Genomic DNA, 14,441 nt, shown 5'->3' with positions numbered 1-14,441 from the left:
TTACCGATAAGGTCAAGGCGTCGTCCCTCCTTATCCGGAGGAGTAGTGATGGGCGTAGCTGGATTTTTTTACCTCTGCTGTGCAGCCTGTGAAATAACCGAGTTTGGTCTTGGGTGATGGACTGTCGAATGGAGCGCGATACTTTTTATCAATACGTGGTAGCACGGCTGGCACGGGAGCAGGATTCTTCATTATTTTGATGCCTTCTTACCAGATGTAATCAATTATAGGGATTGCTCTGGAAATTTTTCTAGTGTCCTCCTTAAAATCATGTAGGAAACAATCAGATTGTTCTACTGTAACTGGAAGCTTGAACCTGTTTGAGGCTCTTTGAATGAGATTGTGAAATCCACCTATGTCCTCAGGTGGTGAGTTAGATGGCTGTGGAGTTGGTGGAGATGGGAATAACGTAAGAATCCCACAGATCCGAAGGAGGAATCTCAGGAAGTACTCCTTCTTCTACCTCTTCGTCTGAGGACGTGTCAGGCGTATGAGGATGCGGAGCAGGCTGGTGTGTGTCCGTGACCAGAGACATGGGCGCTGGGGTTTGAGGCTGAGGTATAGGTATAGGATCTGGTCCTGCCGCAGAAGTAGGCGGTGAAATGACCTGCGGTGGAAATCGCTGCCTGTAGTCAGCCAGCATGGCCTGCAGGTCCTGAATGAGGGTAGGAGGCAGATGGTTGGTATCTGCAGTCCGTGGATAACTTGCATGATGAGGAACCACAATGTCTTCCTGATAATAGTGCGCAATGTAATTCTCCTCATCGTAAGTCAGAAGGATGGCGAGCTACTCCAAAGGCTCCTTCAATTTCGTCATCCTCATAATCTCCTTCTTCATCCTGAGTGTAAGTGTCCAAGAGGTGAGAAGGTGTAAGTGGCGAGATATATGAGTATTCCTGCCTCTGGAAAGATCTGAGTTGGAAACTCTTGGATGCAATAGGCGTTGAAAATGTCTGCATCGGTGGTATAGATTTAGTTGAAGTTGTTGCCAGTGCTGTGGATGGTACAGCTGTCAATGGGCTCTTCTTTTTCATCGTCGACTGAGGCATCGTCGACGGACTCGTCGTCGACGGAGGGCTTGTCGTCGACGGGCTTGACTTCTTCGCCGACGGGGCAGTCGACGGCATAGATGATGACTTCGTCGATGACGAAGATGCCGTCAACGGGGTTCTCTTCGACGAATGCTTCAACGACGAGGTTCTCTCTTTTTGTCACAATGGAAATCCTAGTTGATAGGATCGGAGAGGTGATAGCAGTAGTAGACACAGTAGCCATCGAGGAAGGAGCTGAAGATGTTATAGTTGATATAGAGAAAGCTGAAGAGACAGATCAGCTTTTACTCACGGTTTTGTGTTTCTTAGAGTCCTTGAGAGCAGAAGGTCCTGAAGAAGCTGAAGGAGATCTTTGAGAATGACCAGGAGTGGAGTGGGAGGTTTTCGATTGTTTTCTCCCCTCACCTGATGAACTCTCTTGAGATCTTGCTCTCTTGCTTGATGTTGAAGCTCAATCATCATCATCAGCTTTAGAAGATTTGAGCCATAACAGGACTCTAGCTTCCCTATCCCTTAAGGTTTTAGAAGGGAAGCTTCGGCAAATCTTACAATTCTGTGCCTCATGAGTTGGATAGAGGCAATAGATACAGTCCTTATGCTGATCATCAACATGGACTCTCTTTTTGTCGCATGTCCTGCAAGGCCTGAACAAGGCCTTCTTGTCTGACATCCTGAAGGAAAAACTGAGTAGGCACTCAGGGAGACTTCCTTCCACACGACGTGCGGTGAAAATCTGAGGAGAACTAGCTCTGCAGAGAGGGTTCTAGAGGGTGCTGAGAGCTGATTGGTTGTGGCAAAGACTTGGGTCTTTTCAGCATAATGAGGTAGATAGGCTACTGCAATCTAGGCCTCAGGCCTGTATTTAGGGCATACTACTATAATTTACTTTTGGCACTGCTTTTTTATGTACCGTGGGACTCCCGCCTCGGCGACGGGGAATGAATCAGGCATGTGAATCTATGAAAGATACCCCAATGCTGGATAACACTGATTTATTCAACAGGTTGTGGATGTGTGATTTTGTTGTCAGAGAGCTATGTTGGAGGGCATGAACCAATTGTTTACACAATCCCTTCTTGATGCAGTTCTTTTGCTGAAAGCTGCTTTTTAGTGTACCCCCTCAGTGGCCTTTACGGAGTGCACTCCTATTTGCAAAATGACACATTTTCATGCCATGTTGACCCATGGCCAAGCTTGTTGGTTCTTCTCTGAAAGTATACCTTCAATCCATTTATTTAAAGTTGGTGCTAGATGTACAGGAACTTAGTAAGTATTCTACAATTTCTCTAGGATTCCCATTAACCTCCATTAGTATCTAGTCCCAGTCTACATTCAGTGTTCTGAGGGACTTTAAGGAATTTAGCCCTCATGTTGTGATACTTGAGTTTCTAGACTGTTCTATGTCCTCTTTATATTTGTATGTCATGTTGTGTGGTGGTTAAACCCAGGACCTATCAAGAGTTGTCTCCACCAGTAATGGTTCAGACGCTCATGCTCAGGTCTGGTTGCAACAGTAGCAGTGTTGCATCTCAAACTACTGTAATTTCTTTAATACAGAGTACTGATTTTGTGCTAAAGCATGGAGAGTACATAATCCCAGTAAAAATAAGGTCTCTTTCCAATCACTAAGCAGAGCAACTACGGCACATTTTTAACTCCGCCTTAACATGCCAGACCTTATAAACAATATGATCAAATTTAGCCTTTCTCAACGAAGGATGGTCAAAGTCCCAGAACCACTTCTCTTGGCACTTGATCTGAGCTTGTTACCATAGTCCTTTCTTACTGGTTCACATAACCGATAAAATCCTTCTATATGCAGAGCTCATACTATGCGGACCCTTCCGCTCCTACAAAATGCCGGTGGTTAACGTCTGATTCTGTGACAAGGTTATCATTGCAAGTCCCTTACCCCCCTCTCTCTGTTGTGCATGAGTGAACATGGTAGAGTAATTAAAGAAGTTGCGAGTTCATTAACTCACTGCAGTTTTTTTTTATCTTTAAATGCAATCGATGTTGTCCTGCTAAAGTGTTAAAGATTCCTCCCTTAAATCCATACGCTTTCCAATCTGTCCAAACACTTTAAATAAAAAATAGGAGGTTTAGAATGGTACGATATCTAACGGTATATGAACTACATTTGCTCTGGACTAAGATCCCTTTCAAACTTCAAATTATATCACATCAGCTCAAAGAATTACCTGTGCCAATCATCAGTCTTGCTAAATGTGCATCTTATTATTTACTTAAAAATGCCTCTACTGAAAGCTGCAAAAAAGTACTGATGTGGACAATGTTCCAAACTTTCCTCTACACAGGTAGCTTTATTGAAAGATACAACATGGCCTAGGTTGTTTGAAGACTGAGAAGTGCTATCAATATCGCTGCATATTGTCTAACCAAAACATGCTCAAGCTCATTAATTGGCATTCTGGCAATATTATGTCCCTACTATAAGAAGGGTATATTGTCACTGATTAATTGCCTGTTTGCTGCCTAAGGTTCTACAAACGTTTTACCTTAATCGTGGCAGATATCTCCCAAGCTCAATCCAACAAGATAGAAAAGGACTTGACCTTCTACCACTACACCCTGTTCAAGAACCTACTCTAGACATTTTTGGTGCTTTACAAGAGGCCTCTCCTAAGAAACTTATTACAAAACTTTGTTAGACAAAACTGGTTTAACAGAGCAGATTAATAAAACTATCATCATCCCATAACTGACGTACAGGATCCTATTTTATCACATTAGAATATTCAAAGTACTGATATTTAAATGCAAAATAGTTTAAGATGACAGAATATAATATCATACTTGTATTGTTGGGACATCTTCAAAAGCCTTGATAAAGTCATCTTCATCCACAGCTCCTGCTCCTTCTTTAGCAGCTCCTAGACAAAGCAAATAAAAGCAATCATGCACTACAGAAGTGCTAAAACAGAAGCTATTTCAACAAACAGTTCTATAACAAGCATTTCAAAGTATATACAAATTGGTAATGCACGATGCATTACTGCACATCATATACGATAGTGTTACTGGATCAGACTTGCAACAAGCAGGACTTTTTCAAGCATTTGAAGAGAACTCTGTCATCTTATTAAAGGCAGTGAGATTGGTAATCCACCCGACCTTTCTTTGTTTACAAATGTAATTTTAAGGGGATTCTGTTCTTGAGCATCATACAGATCAGTCTACTCTGGCCGGCCTTCTTTGTTTACTTGTATATTACCTTGGCTCTAGCTCCATCCCATTTTATTGTATTTTTTTCTTGTTCTTTCAGATTCCAGCATCACCCAATGTTGTCATTTCGGCACATGCCCTCGTTCTTGCGAAAATTCTTGGATTGTCTTCCAGAGATTAGCTGACTTGTGGAAACCACTTTTTTTGCCAAGGAATGTTGAGAAGGGGAAGGAGACTGTCGCTGAAAATTCTTAATAAATTACGTCACTTAAATGTTGTCCTCCTACTTTACTGCAATTAAGGGTTCCGTTTTTAATAGGTCTGGGCGAAATTTAAATTAGGCCAGCGTAAAACCATATTTTTGGGAGTTTTGTGTTATGCATTTTGGGTTAAGTCTATTATGTAAAACTCCAGAAATTACGCCACTTCTTGTAATTATGAACAATATCCGGTAGAAATTGAAAGCTAATGCACCATTTGCAGTACAAAATGTACTGAGAAAGCAAGGGAACAACAGAATGTGAACAACTCGTTCCGAGTGCTTTTGTTTTTTGCACTCTTTTGTGCAAAATGAGTGTGTGTGTGATGTGTTTGTTCTAAAATATTGAGCAAAATGACAGATTTGCAATTTGCATAATTACATGCCATTCTGCAAAAATGTAATGTAATTAATCAAAAGCAAATGAAAATTTAATATGCATAATATATCCATCATTAACAAAATCTCAGATTTTCTCTGCACATGCTTGGAAAGTCCCTTTTCTTGGTTAGTCATAGACAAAGCCATAAGCAACTTTGAACTCCAAACAGTGAACCTTGATCACACAAAGGTGAGAGACCTTTAACTAAGAAAATTTCTAACAGACTGACAAATGCTGCACATTTCCACAATTGAAACGATACTGCCTAATGCATGTAAAAAAGATTATATATATACGCACACACACAACCCCACACACACAACCCCACACACGCAACCACACACACACAACCACACACGCAACCCCACACACGCAACCCCACACACGCAACCCCACAGACGCAACCACACAGACGCAACCACACAGACGCAACCACACAGACGCAACCACACAGACGCAACCACACAGACGCAACCACACACACACACACGCAACCACACACACAACCACACACACACACGCACCACCACACACGCACAACCAAACACACACGTTAATCTTTCAAAAAGCCCCAGGTAATTACAGAACAACTATTTTTTTTAATAAGCTCTTCTTAATGGAATTTAATTATAAAAACAGCCACAGGTAAAATGGAAGAAGCCACAGCATGATTACAGTACAGCCTATGCACTACAGGCCAATGCAATTTTCCGCATAGCGAGGGAGCATAACAGTATTTGCAAGGGTGAGCTGAAAAAACACTTGAAAACGGTTACATTGAGTTAAAAGTGTTATAATAACTGTCCCAGCACTTGCTCCAGGTCTTGAAGTTGTTTTTTGGCCTCCCATGAGCCTGATAAATCAACTCCTCTGTTGTAACACAAAAATCCATTCCTCTCAGCCATCTCCCACAAGTGGGTTGGTGTAGTAGTCGCCAGAATCTTGACCATTATCAGGCCCAAACCCACAAAGATTCTATTGCATAATGGGCCACCCATTCATCAATATTCCCCAGTAACACCAACTTTGGGTCTATAGGGATCTCCATTCCCACCACTTCACCCAGGATAATTGAGATCACCTTCCAGTTCTAGGAAATATCCAGGCAGTCAAATATACAATGAAAATAGGTGGCACAGGAGTCTGCACATCTAACTCTGCCAAGGGATTGTCGTTTGCCTATATTCCATATACGATTTAAGTTACATTAGAATCTATGTAAATATTTGAATTGTATCAGGCGAAGGTGAGATGAGAATGACAGAGTTCCGATCGCCATTTTTGCCTCAGTCCAGTTGCCCTCATCATTCGGGCCTGCGCCCTATTCCCACTACCGTTTTAAAGGCAGGTGAGTTAACTAACAAAGAACAGTATAACCATGAAACACAGATCCTCCGCTACTTGCTTAGCTTTCAATGGGTTGTATGCTGGGGAATTTTCCAGCTTATTGTGCCAGGAAGTACAGATAACAAGTGAACAGGATGGGGGAGGGAGGCCTTGCACCTTCTCTTGTTCTACAATCATTATCAGCCACGAGGCGGGTCTAATCCATGGTGCAGATGATAAAAGGTGGGATTATCTGTGTTACTGAGGAAAAGATCTCAAAGCTGTAAGTCTCTATCACTCAGAAAGTATGTGAATGATCTAGGGAGGCTGGTGGATGATACATTTCCTGTGGTGGGTATCACCTCCCAAATGTGGGTTTGTTGAGACCTATCCTAATGTTAAGGCAATTAACTTAGACAGGAAAGACAGTAAAAAATAAACAAGTGTCTGACATTTTAGTTACCGAAGGACAATCAATGACTTCTAAAATGTAAATTGGCAGCTTGTAAATGTGGGATAGAAAATCTAATGCAAGCAAATGTTTAAGCAATACGTTACTTAATTTTTTTGGTCAACTGAAAAAGCACTCAAAATCCACAACCTAGATAGAACATAAGTGATACCCAGCAAGCAGCAGAAGCTTGTGTAAGGATGCAGAATACTTGACATACTATCAATTACGAAGGCTGTGGCAGTGGAGACACGTAGGTTCACCACAGTTGCGCAGATGTGATACCTGCAGTGAAGTATGAAGCTTGCTGCACACACGATGCCACGATTAGTGCAATGGTGAATGCAGAGTTCTAGCATCAGGACATGCTGATGCAGCAAAGTAAGTCGCTGCCATGTAGGGCTCGATGGGGAACTACAATCGGAGAGGTGGTGATGGAGAGACCTTACACTACGTTTGGCAGGGAAAGAGAGTGGGTTGATCGATTATCCATATGCATCAATATATGGCAAAATGAGGAAGTCAGAAGATGAGGTAGGCTTGATGGTTTTCTGACAACCACCAGGAGTCTGACCCCTACTTCCAGGAATTACCCCAATAGTACATCAGATGCAAGTCTGAATGAACTTGAGAATCCAGTAGACTCTCTCCTGGGGAACATGGAGATGATCAGTGGATTACCTGCTAGATACAGACACTAAAGTGTAGAAAGGACTTCAAGGTACTTCCCCAGATAAGAGGAAATGCCAAGTGTAAAATAAATAGAGACGTTGATGCAAGTCTGGATAGAATCGACAGATTTCCTTTTACACAGTATATATGTATCGATAATGGCTGTCTGTGTGTTACTGACGCATCGTACAGTGTGCATTTGCTGGTGCCTTGAACACTGTCATACAAAATGCTGCCACAGAAGGCACAGTTGTGCTAAGAGCAATGAGATATTCTCCGCCTAAAATGAACAGAGACCCCAACATGGCTCGAGTGAGCATCTATCACTCGTGGTTTCAGGTGAAATTAGCACTGAAAATGAGCTGCAATAGAGTGTGTGTGTGCCTGCCTGCCTGCCTGCCTGGTGGAAGTGGAGATAGGAGTTAAGGCATTGTTTTCTGATGAATGCTCAGGAATTCAAGTCAAGTCAAATGATCTTTATTCGGATTAACAATACATCCATAAAAGTACATACAGGTAAAAATGCATTAAAACAGTTTAAAACATATATAGATAAGCTAATTTATCAAAATAGCAATTAAGCAGCATATATCATAAAGTGCGGAGAGCATAGTATACAGTACAAAAAGATAGTAAAGGGAGAAACATTATTCTATTAACAACTTAGACATAAGATTCAGGTTATGTACTCCCAAAATAGTCACTTACATCAAAATAGATATACAACTAAATCAATGGGCAATTAGGATAAAATAATTAAATGCAAAAAATGCAACAATGCCATAGTGCTGTTAGCAATTATCCAAACTCCATGCATGACCTCGATTTCACACATCTTTTTATAAAGCAGCTTACAGTATATATAATTTCATCAGTATGCAGCATTTGGAGAAAATTTAAAGCAAAATTAAAATCTCTGAGGTTATATTTACAAAGGGTCGGCCTTAAATATTGACAGGTATACAGTTTATAGAAGCCACAGAAGAAGAAATAGTGCAATAGACTTTGTTTCCCGCCCTGAGAACAGGGACAGTCCAATTCTTCCAATTTTTTATTGTAGCCTAGGGGGAAGCTGAGCAAATTTACTATGCTTCCATCCCGAAACCTGAACAAAAGGCTCCGATTCCACTTTCCTATGGGTATTGACAAGTATCTATAAAAATTATTCAGATTAATCAAATTATCACAACTTAGGTCAATAATGAAGTGATATCTAATAACACCAAGTTTAATAGACTCAGATCTCAAGCGATCCTCTTTATATAAGTCAAGTAAAGCCCGTTTAATACTGTGCTTATGGGCGGGTACAATAGAATTCGGGGAACTAAACAAGGAGCCCTGACCCACACTCTGCAGGCTATCCTTGACTGCATTGAACCAAGGTATGTGGTGAGAACTATCACTTAACAAACAGTCAGATATTATACTGCGCGTTAAGGACGCTGCTGGATTTAACCATACCTTGATCCAAAAGAGAGCAGGCCTAGACCTAATGAAGTCAACAATATAAGACAGTCTCAGTTCGTTATGACAAATAAGTGTAGAGGCGCAGGGGACTCCCCCCAGCACCCTCCTACAGAATCTATTTTCCTCAGACTGAAGACCCGTGCTTTTGCAGTAACCCCACACTTCAGCTCCATATGTCCCAGTTGGTCGACATTGGGTGCGATATATGTTAAGTAGGGGTGTTACCACATCTGCCAGTTTCGGTTGTCGGAGGGATAAGATTGAATTAATTGACTTGCCAATTTTATTTCTCGCATAAGCTGCATGCGGCTGCCAAGAACCTGAGTTAGAGAAGAGTAACCCTAAATAGGGAAAAGTGCTAGTGCATTTTAAAATATTGCTACCAGATTTAATTGATGTAATATTGTACTTTTTTGGTCCGCAGTTCATGATAAAGGATTTTTTAAAATTGGTATTTAAACCAAGATCGGACATAAACGCAACAAACCCCGAAATTAAAATGCGTAAAGCATTCGGGGTTCGCCCCATTAGTACTGCGTCATCCGCATAGAGTAAGGTAGTAATGGGGATGCCATTTATGATTGGAACATCCTTAACAATTTTACTCAAAGTGCTGCTCAACCCATTGATATATAAAATAAAAAGCAGGGGGGCGAGTACGCAGCCCTGTCTAACTCCTCTGCTAATAAGAACATCATTGGACAGATCTCCGTCATTATTTATCCGTACTCTTGCTTTTAAGTCCCTGTGTAACTCAGATAAAAAATACACCAGAGAGTCATCCAAACCATAATCAAGCAAAAGAGACCACAACCTAGAACGATTAACAAAATCAAATGCGGAACTCAGGTCCATGAAACCTAAATAAAGAGGGGATTTTTTAACGATAATGTATTTAGCCATAATCAACTTTAAATTTAGACACTGTTCAACTGTGCCTACGTGGCTTCTAAACCCCAGTTGACTACAATGAAGAACATTGTTGTCCTCAGCCCAGTTCCTTATCCGTTTAAAGATTACCCTACCAAGGACCTTTAACGTGTTATCGATCAGTGAGATCGGGCGGTAGCATGCAGGATCCGACCTGTCACCTTTTTTAAAGATTGGTACGATAACACTGTTCGACCAGGATTCAGGAATTGAGTTTTCACACAGGTTATTAAATAGGTTGCATAGAAGAGGGGCCCAGAAATTAATTTCTGATTTAATCTGGTCGATAGAGAGACCATCGGGGCCAGGTGCTTTGTTACTTGCACTATCGATTATAGCTTCCTCGACCTCCCTTAATGAAAAGGTCAAAGGTTCAGCACTATTGGGTAGGGGGGCAATAACTAGAGAGGTAACTGATATAGCATAAATTTGAGAAAAGTGCTCGACCCAGGCATCACCGGTTATGTTGCAGTTAATTGGGTTGAGGCTAGAGCCAAAAGATCTTAGGGACTTCACTTCTCTCCAGAAGCCAACTGTATCCTTTAGCGTGGCGGTGCGTGTAAGAGATTTCCAATGGTTAATCACCAAAGCCTCAGATCTGGTGTATAGGGCAATTTTATATTTTGATCTTAAATCTCTTACCAATGGGACATCCCTAGGGTTGGTTTTTAGGGCAGCCCTCAAGTCCCTATTGGCCTTGGAGCAGGAAGAGTCAAACCAGCGTGGACCTTGAACTATATTCTGCCTAGCCGGTTTAGAAGATTCTTTTTTAATGGCTCCACATAAATTGCCAAAGGCCTCAACTACAACATCACAGGGGCTCGAGTATGACAAGCAAGTCTCTACTACCACGGGATGTTTTCTAATTACTCTAGCTAGAATATCTTTATTGTCTACCCCTCTCCACACTAGTCTTAGTCTATCGGTAGATAAAGACAGATTTTTTGGCCCACTCTCTAATTTTGCTGCAACCTTCATGGTCTGCGGATTATGTAAATATATTCTAATTGGATAGTGGTCGCTATAAGCAGAACAGATGACTTCTGCTTTTAAAATGATGTCACTTAATGATGGGCATGTAAATATGTAATCTATTGTGGATGCACAACCATGACCCACAAAGGTAGGGGTTGTTATGCTATCAATACTTGAACCCACGATTTCCAGTGCATTTAGTAAGTCACGGGAGGCTAAAAGATTTTTCAACTCTTCACCGTTTTTACATGGTGGGCTGCTGCGATATATATGGGCATTAAAGTCCCCTCCGATGCAAATACCATCAAAAGGCCCATACTTATGCCCTTCCATAATGTCATCAATGAATGCAAACAATGAAATAAAATTATCATTAGGGTGAGTTACAAAATCATTATTGTAAAAGTTAATAATGCACAATTTCAATCTATTAAAATACTTAATAGCCATAAAACAGTTACCTAAAGTAGGGATCAATTTGGTTTGGACCCCAGGTTTTATTTTGGACCAAATGGATAGACCCCCACTAGGCCTACCCATATGGGAGGGGGTAGCTTTTAAATTGTAACAACAGAAGCCCTCCATTGATGGTGACATTATACACCAAGTTTCTTGCAGCATCAATATATCGCAATTATTTTCAACCCAGTTTAGCCATTCTGGAATTTTTTATTTCGATTTTAGACCTGCTATATTCCAACTTACAACAGATAATTCAGAATCAAGGGTCTTTCTTTCTAAAATCAAAATTTTTTGACTCGTAACCGGTTGAGGCAAAGGTTGAGGCAAATATTGGGGAACAACCTGAGATTCAGAAGTTGGCGACAGAGATGGTACAACAGAGTTAGGCAAAGATGGTCAATCTTGCAAATCTAAATCCGACAAAGGTGCAAATCTATTGAACATATTAAGAGGAAATGGGGCAGGTTGGAATTGCATAGACGATGGCTGAAAGTACATAGGTGAAGGGTGAAAGTGCATTGGTTGAGGTAATGGTTGTGCTAAAAATTGCACAGGAGGAGGCCGTGGATGTCTTGCCATTTGTCTGTAGAAATAACTCGGGGGTAGCATGGTTACAACAGTAGAAATGGCAGAACAATTACTGTTTCTATGTAGAAGGTTTCTCACAGTCCCTGGGTTCTGAAAATTAAGAACTATGCAGTCGCCCTCTTTATCTTTAGTTAAAGGACCAATCCACGACACCCTACGTGCCGATAAAATCTCTCTAGAGATATCATAACCAACGCCTTTATGTTTAGTCAGCCAATCTATGCATTTGTTTCTTAATTGCACCCAAGATTCCCCCTGGCTCTCCCTCAGCTGTGGTACACCTGCAAGAACCAAAACAAAGGGACAAGCATCTGGAGGCAGGTGTAATGCCGGCCCTTGATGCTTAATCGATTTGTTTGACCCTTGTTTACCAATACCCTCAGTATTACTTACAACAGTCGATCTCAACGCTGTCGCCGGTTGGATAGAACCACTCTTACAATTCGGAGCAGTGTTAGTATAGTTGGTAATGAGGGAGGTTGTAGTTTTTCTGGGAGCGGGTGTAGGGGTAGGCCTAGTGGTCAATTCTGATTTTGTTGAATGTGGCCCTCCATCAATGGATCTTGGAGGAACTGTAGGTAACACAGTAGGCAGCGATAAAGTTCCGGGGTTACTCAGAACCCCGCCCAGGAGAATAGAAGTTTCCTGTTTCTTTGCAGACAGAGTGTTATTTACAGATTCCAGTTCTTTTATAAGACGATCGGCCCTAATTTGGTCCAAAACAACTGACCCCCTCTTTTTTGTATCACCGTTTTTGACCAAATTGTCAAGTCTATCAAGTCTTTTTAAAACATTATTAAACTGACTGATCATTTGCTTTTCTATCCGATTAAAAATAGTGTCCACTATAGTTTCTATAAGGTTCGCATTCTGTCTTGAAAGATTGTAGTTATCTCCCATTAGTGTTGTTTGGGTCCAGACAGTGTTAGAACTCTCACTCGAGTGAATAGTAGATGCGACGATAGTACTGCCCATGACTGCTTGATCTTCATCCTCCATAGGAACAATTTGTGTCCCTGTGGATTTCTGTTTATTCCACAAACTTTGGGGTGTGGGCTGATTCTTATGGGTTGACGGTTGTTTCCTTTTATTGGCACTTTGCTTAGTGGTGCCTCTTTTGCGTTTCTCACCTCCCGGTTTATTGCTACTAAGTTCTAAACTGTCCAAGGTATGAACCTCATCAGATGAAGCTATTATGATAGTTGGATCATTTTCATTTAGCGGGGCTACAGTAGGTGTAGATATATGTGCCGGTTTTAAGGCAACACCTGCCGATGAAGAAGAGGCAGAGTCCTGTGCTATATAAGTGATGGTATCTTCGTCATCTAGGACAGTGGGCACATCGACAGGAAGATGTGACGGCTTAACAACAATAACTGCCGGGGTTATATGCGTATTCCCATAAGTACTACTTGTACTGTTTATTATTACACTCGAATTAAAATTAGTGGAGAATGGGCCCATAGAAAACCTCCTCTCAGTCTCCACAATCTCATTGAAGGCTGTATCTATCAATGTCTCAAAAGATGTGATGAGAGAGACGGAGGTATCAACACCCTGGGTGGTAACATCAATGTTATTAACATCAGGCGTATGATCGCCCATTTTCTTATCCAAGTACAGTGCTCACCTTGAAAGAGTACAACTTAGGGACGTGGCCCGCCCGGCCACTGCAGACCACTGACGGCCCGCCCTTTGCCCGGGCTTAGCCCCGGGCGTCCCGCGACGCGGGGGTTCCCGACCTTTATGGCTCCTCCTTTGGCGCTCTGGGCGCGAGCCGCGTCACTCAGACGCGCCGCCGCGATGCCTGCCGGGATTTGCGGTCTCCCGGAGCGGCGGCGCGGAGTCCGGTGCCTCTGGACTCTTGGCGGTGGCGGCGGTGTTCCCCTGGATCGGTTTCTGCCCTCTGGCAAGCAGTCTCAGCCCGCGACTGACTCTCGGCGGTGGCGGCAAGGTCAGTAGTTGCTCAGGAATTATGCTTTGAAGTTGCCCATTAACAACTCATAATCCATATTACCACTAGCTCTTGAGTTCCTGCCCAGTTCTGTACTCGCACCTCTTCTGCAAAAAAAAAACCCAGTATTTATGTCCTGTCTTATATGTATTTCTATTTTAACCAAAGTATTGTCTCTTAAATGGGATGCAGGGTCGTGTCCATTATGTACAACCCCTTCAAATAAAAAGACAAAGAACTTCTGGCTAAAAGGTTTCTCCAGTGACAGCTTGCATGTAGATCTCTTACCTTGAGACATCTACTTAACAAACGAGACACAATACATCTGATCCCCAATATTCTAGTAACAAATTCCTCTAGGGTGGGTAAAATAGGATTAAAAATGTTTGCTCAACTTTGCAAGGGGAAGGACAGTGGAAGGCGGGCTCCTAATAAACTACGCACACCTGGAAGATAACATATCAATACCATACATACAACAATAGAGTACAAAACAGGAAGGCATTCTACACAGGCCCTCACCTCGCAGCTCTGCAGACGATGGGCCCATGCAGGGGCGCTTGGCGGTAGTGGCAGGAGGGGCAGAGGGAAGAGGTCGTCTTCTTGCCTGAAATCGCCTGCCTCTCGCTCAGCGGATCGCCTGAGCCCTGCAGGAACGGGTTGGACTCGCTCTCTGCCGGACGCCCCATCTCCGAGCGGCACGCGACTGTTGAATGCTTCCAGGCCCCGAGGCAGCC

General features: G+C 42.3%; 1 protein-coding gene across 5 annotated transcripts in view; it reads right to left on the bottom strand.

Moving 5' to 3' along the window:
- Nucleotides 1–14,441, bottom strand: part of CLASP1 (cytoplasmic linker associated protein 1) — a 1,618,163-nt gene that overhangs the window by 1,059,806 nt on the left and 543,916 nt on the right. For all 5 annotated transcript variants that reach the window (XM_078682066.1, XM_078682063.1, XM_078682065.1 and 2 more), the window contains exon 10: nucleotides 3,870–3,946. In XM_078682066.1, the coding sequence (XP_078538192.1) occupies nucleotides 3,870–3,946 (77 nt within the window). The remainder of the gene's footprint in view (nucleotides 1–3,869; nucleotides 3,947–14,441) is intronic.

The sequence above is a fragment of the Lissotriton helveticus genome, chromosome 3_1 (assembly GCF_964261635.1).
Source record: "Lissotriton helveticus chromosome 3_1, aLisHel1.1, whole genome shotgun sequence".
Classification (NCBI taxonomy): Eukaryota; Metazoa; Chordata; class Amphibia; order Caudata; family Salamandridae; genus Lissotriton; species Lissotriton helveticus.
The sequence above is the reverse complement of the archived record's forward strand: the minus strand, read 5'-3'. Positions and strand labels throughout refer to the sequence as shown.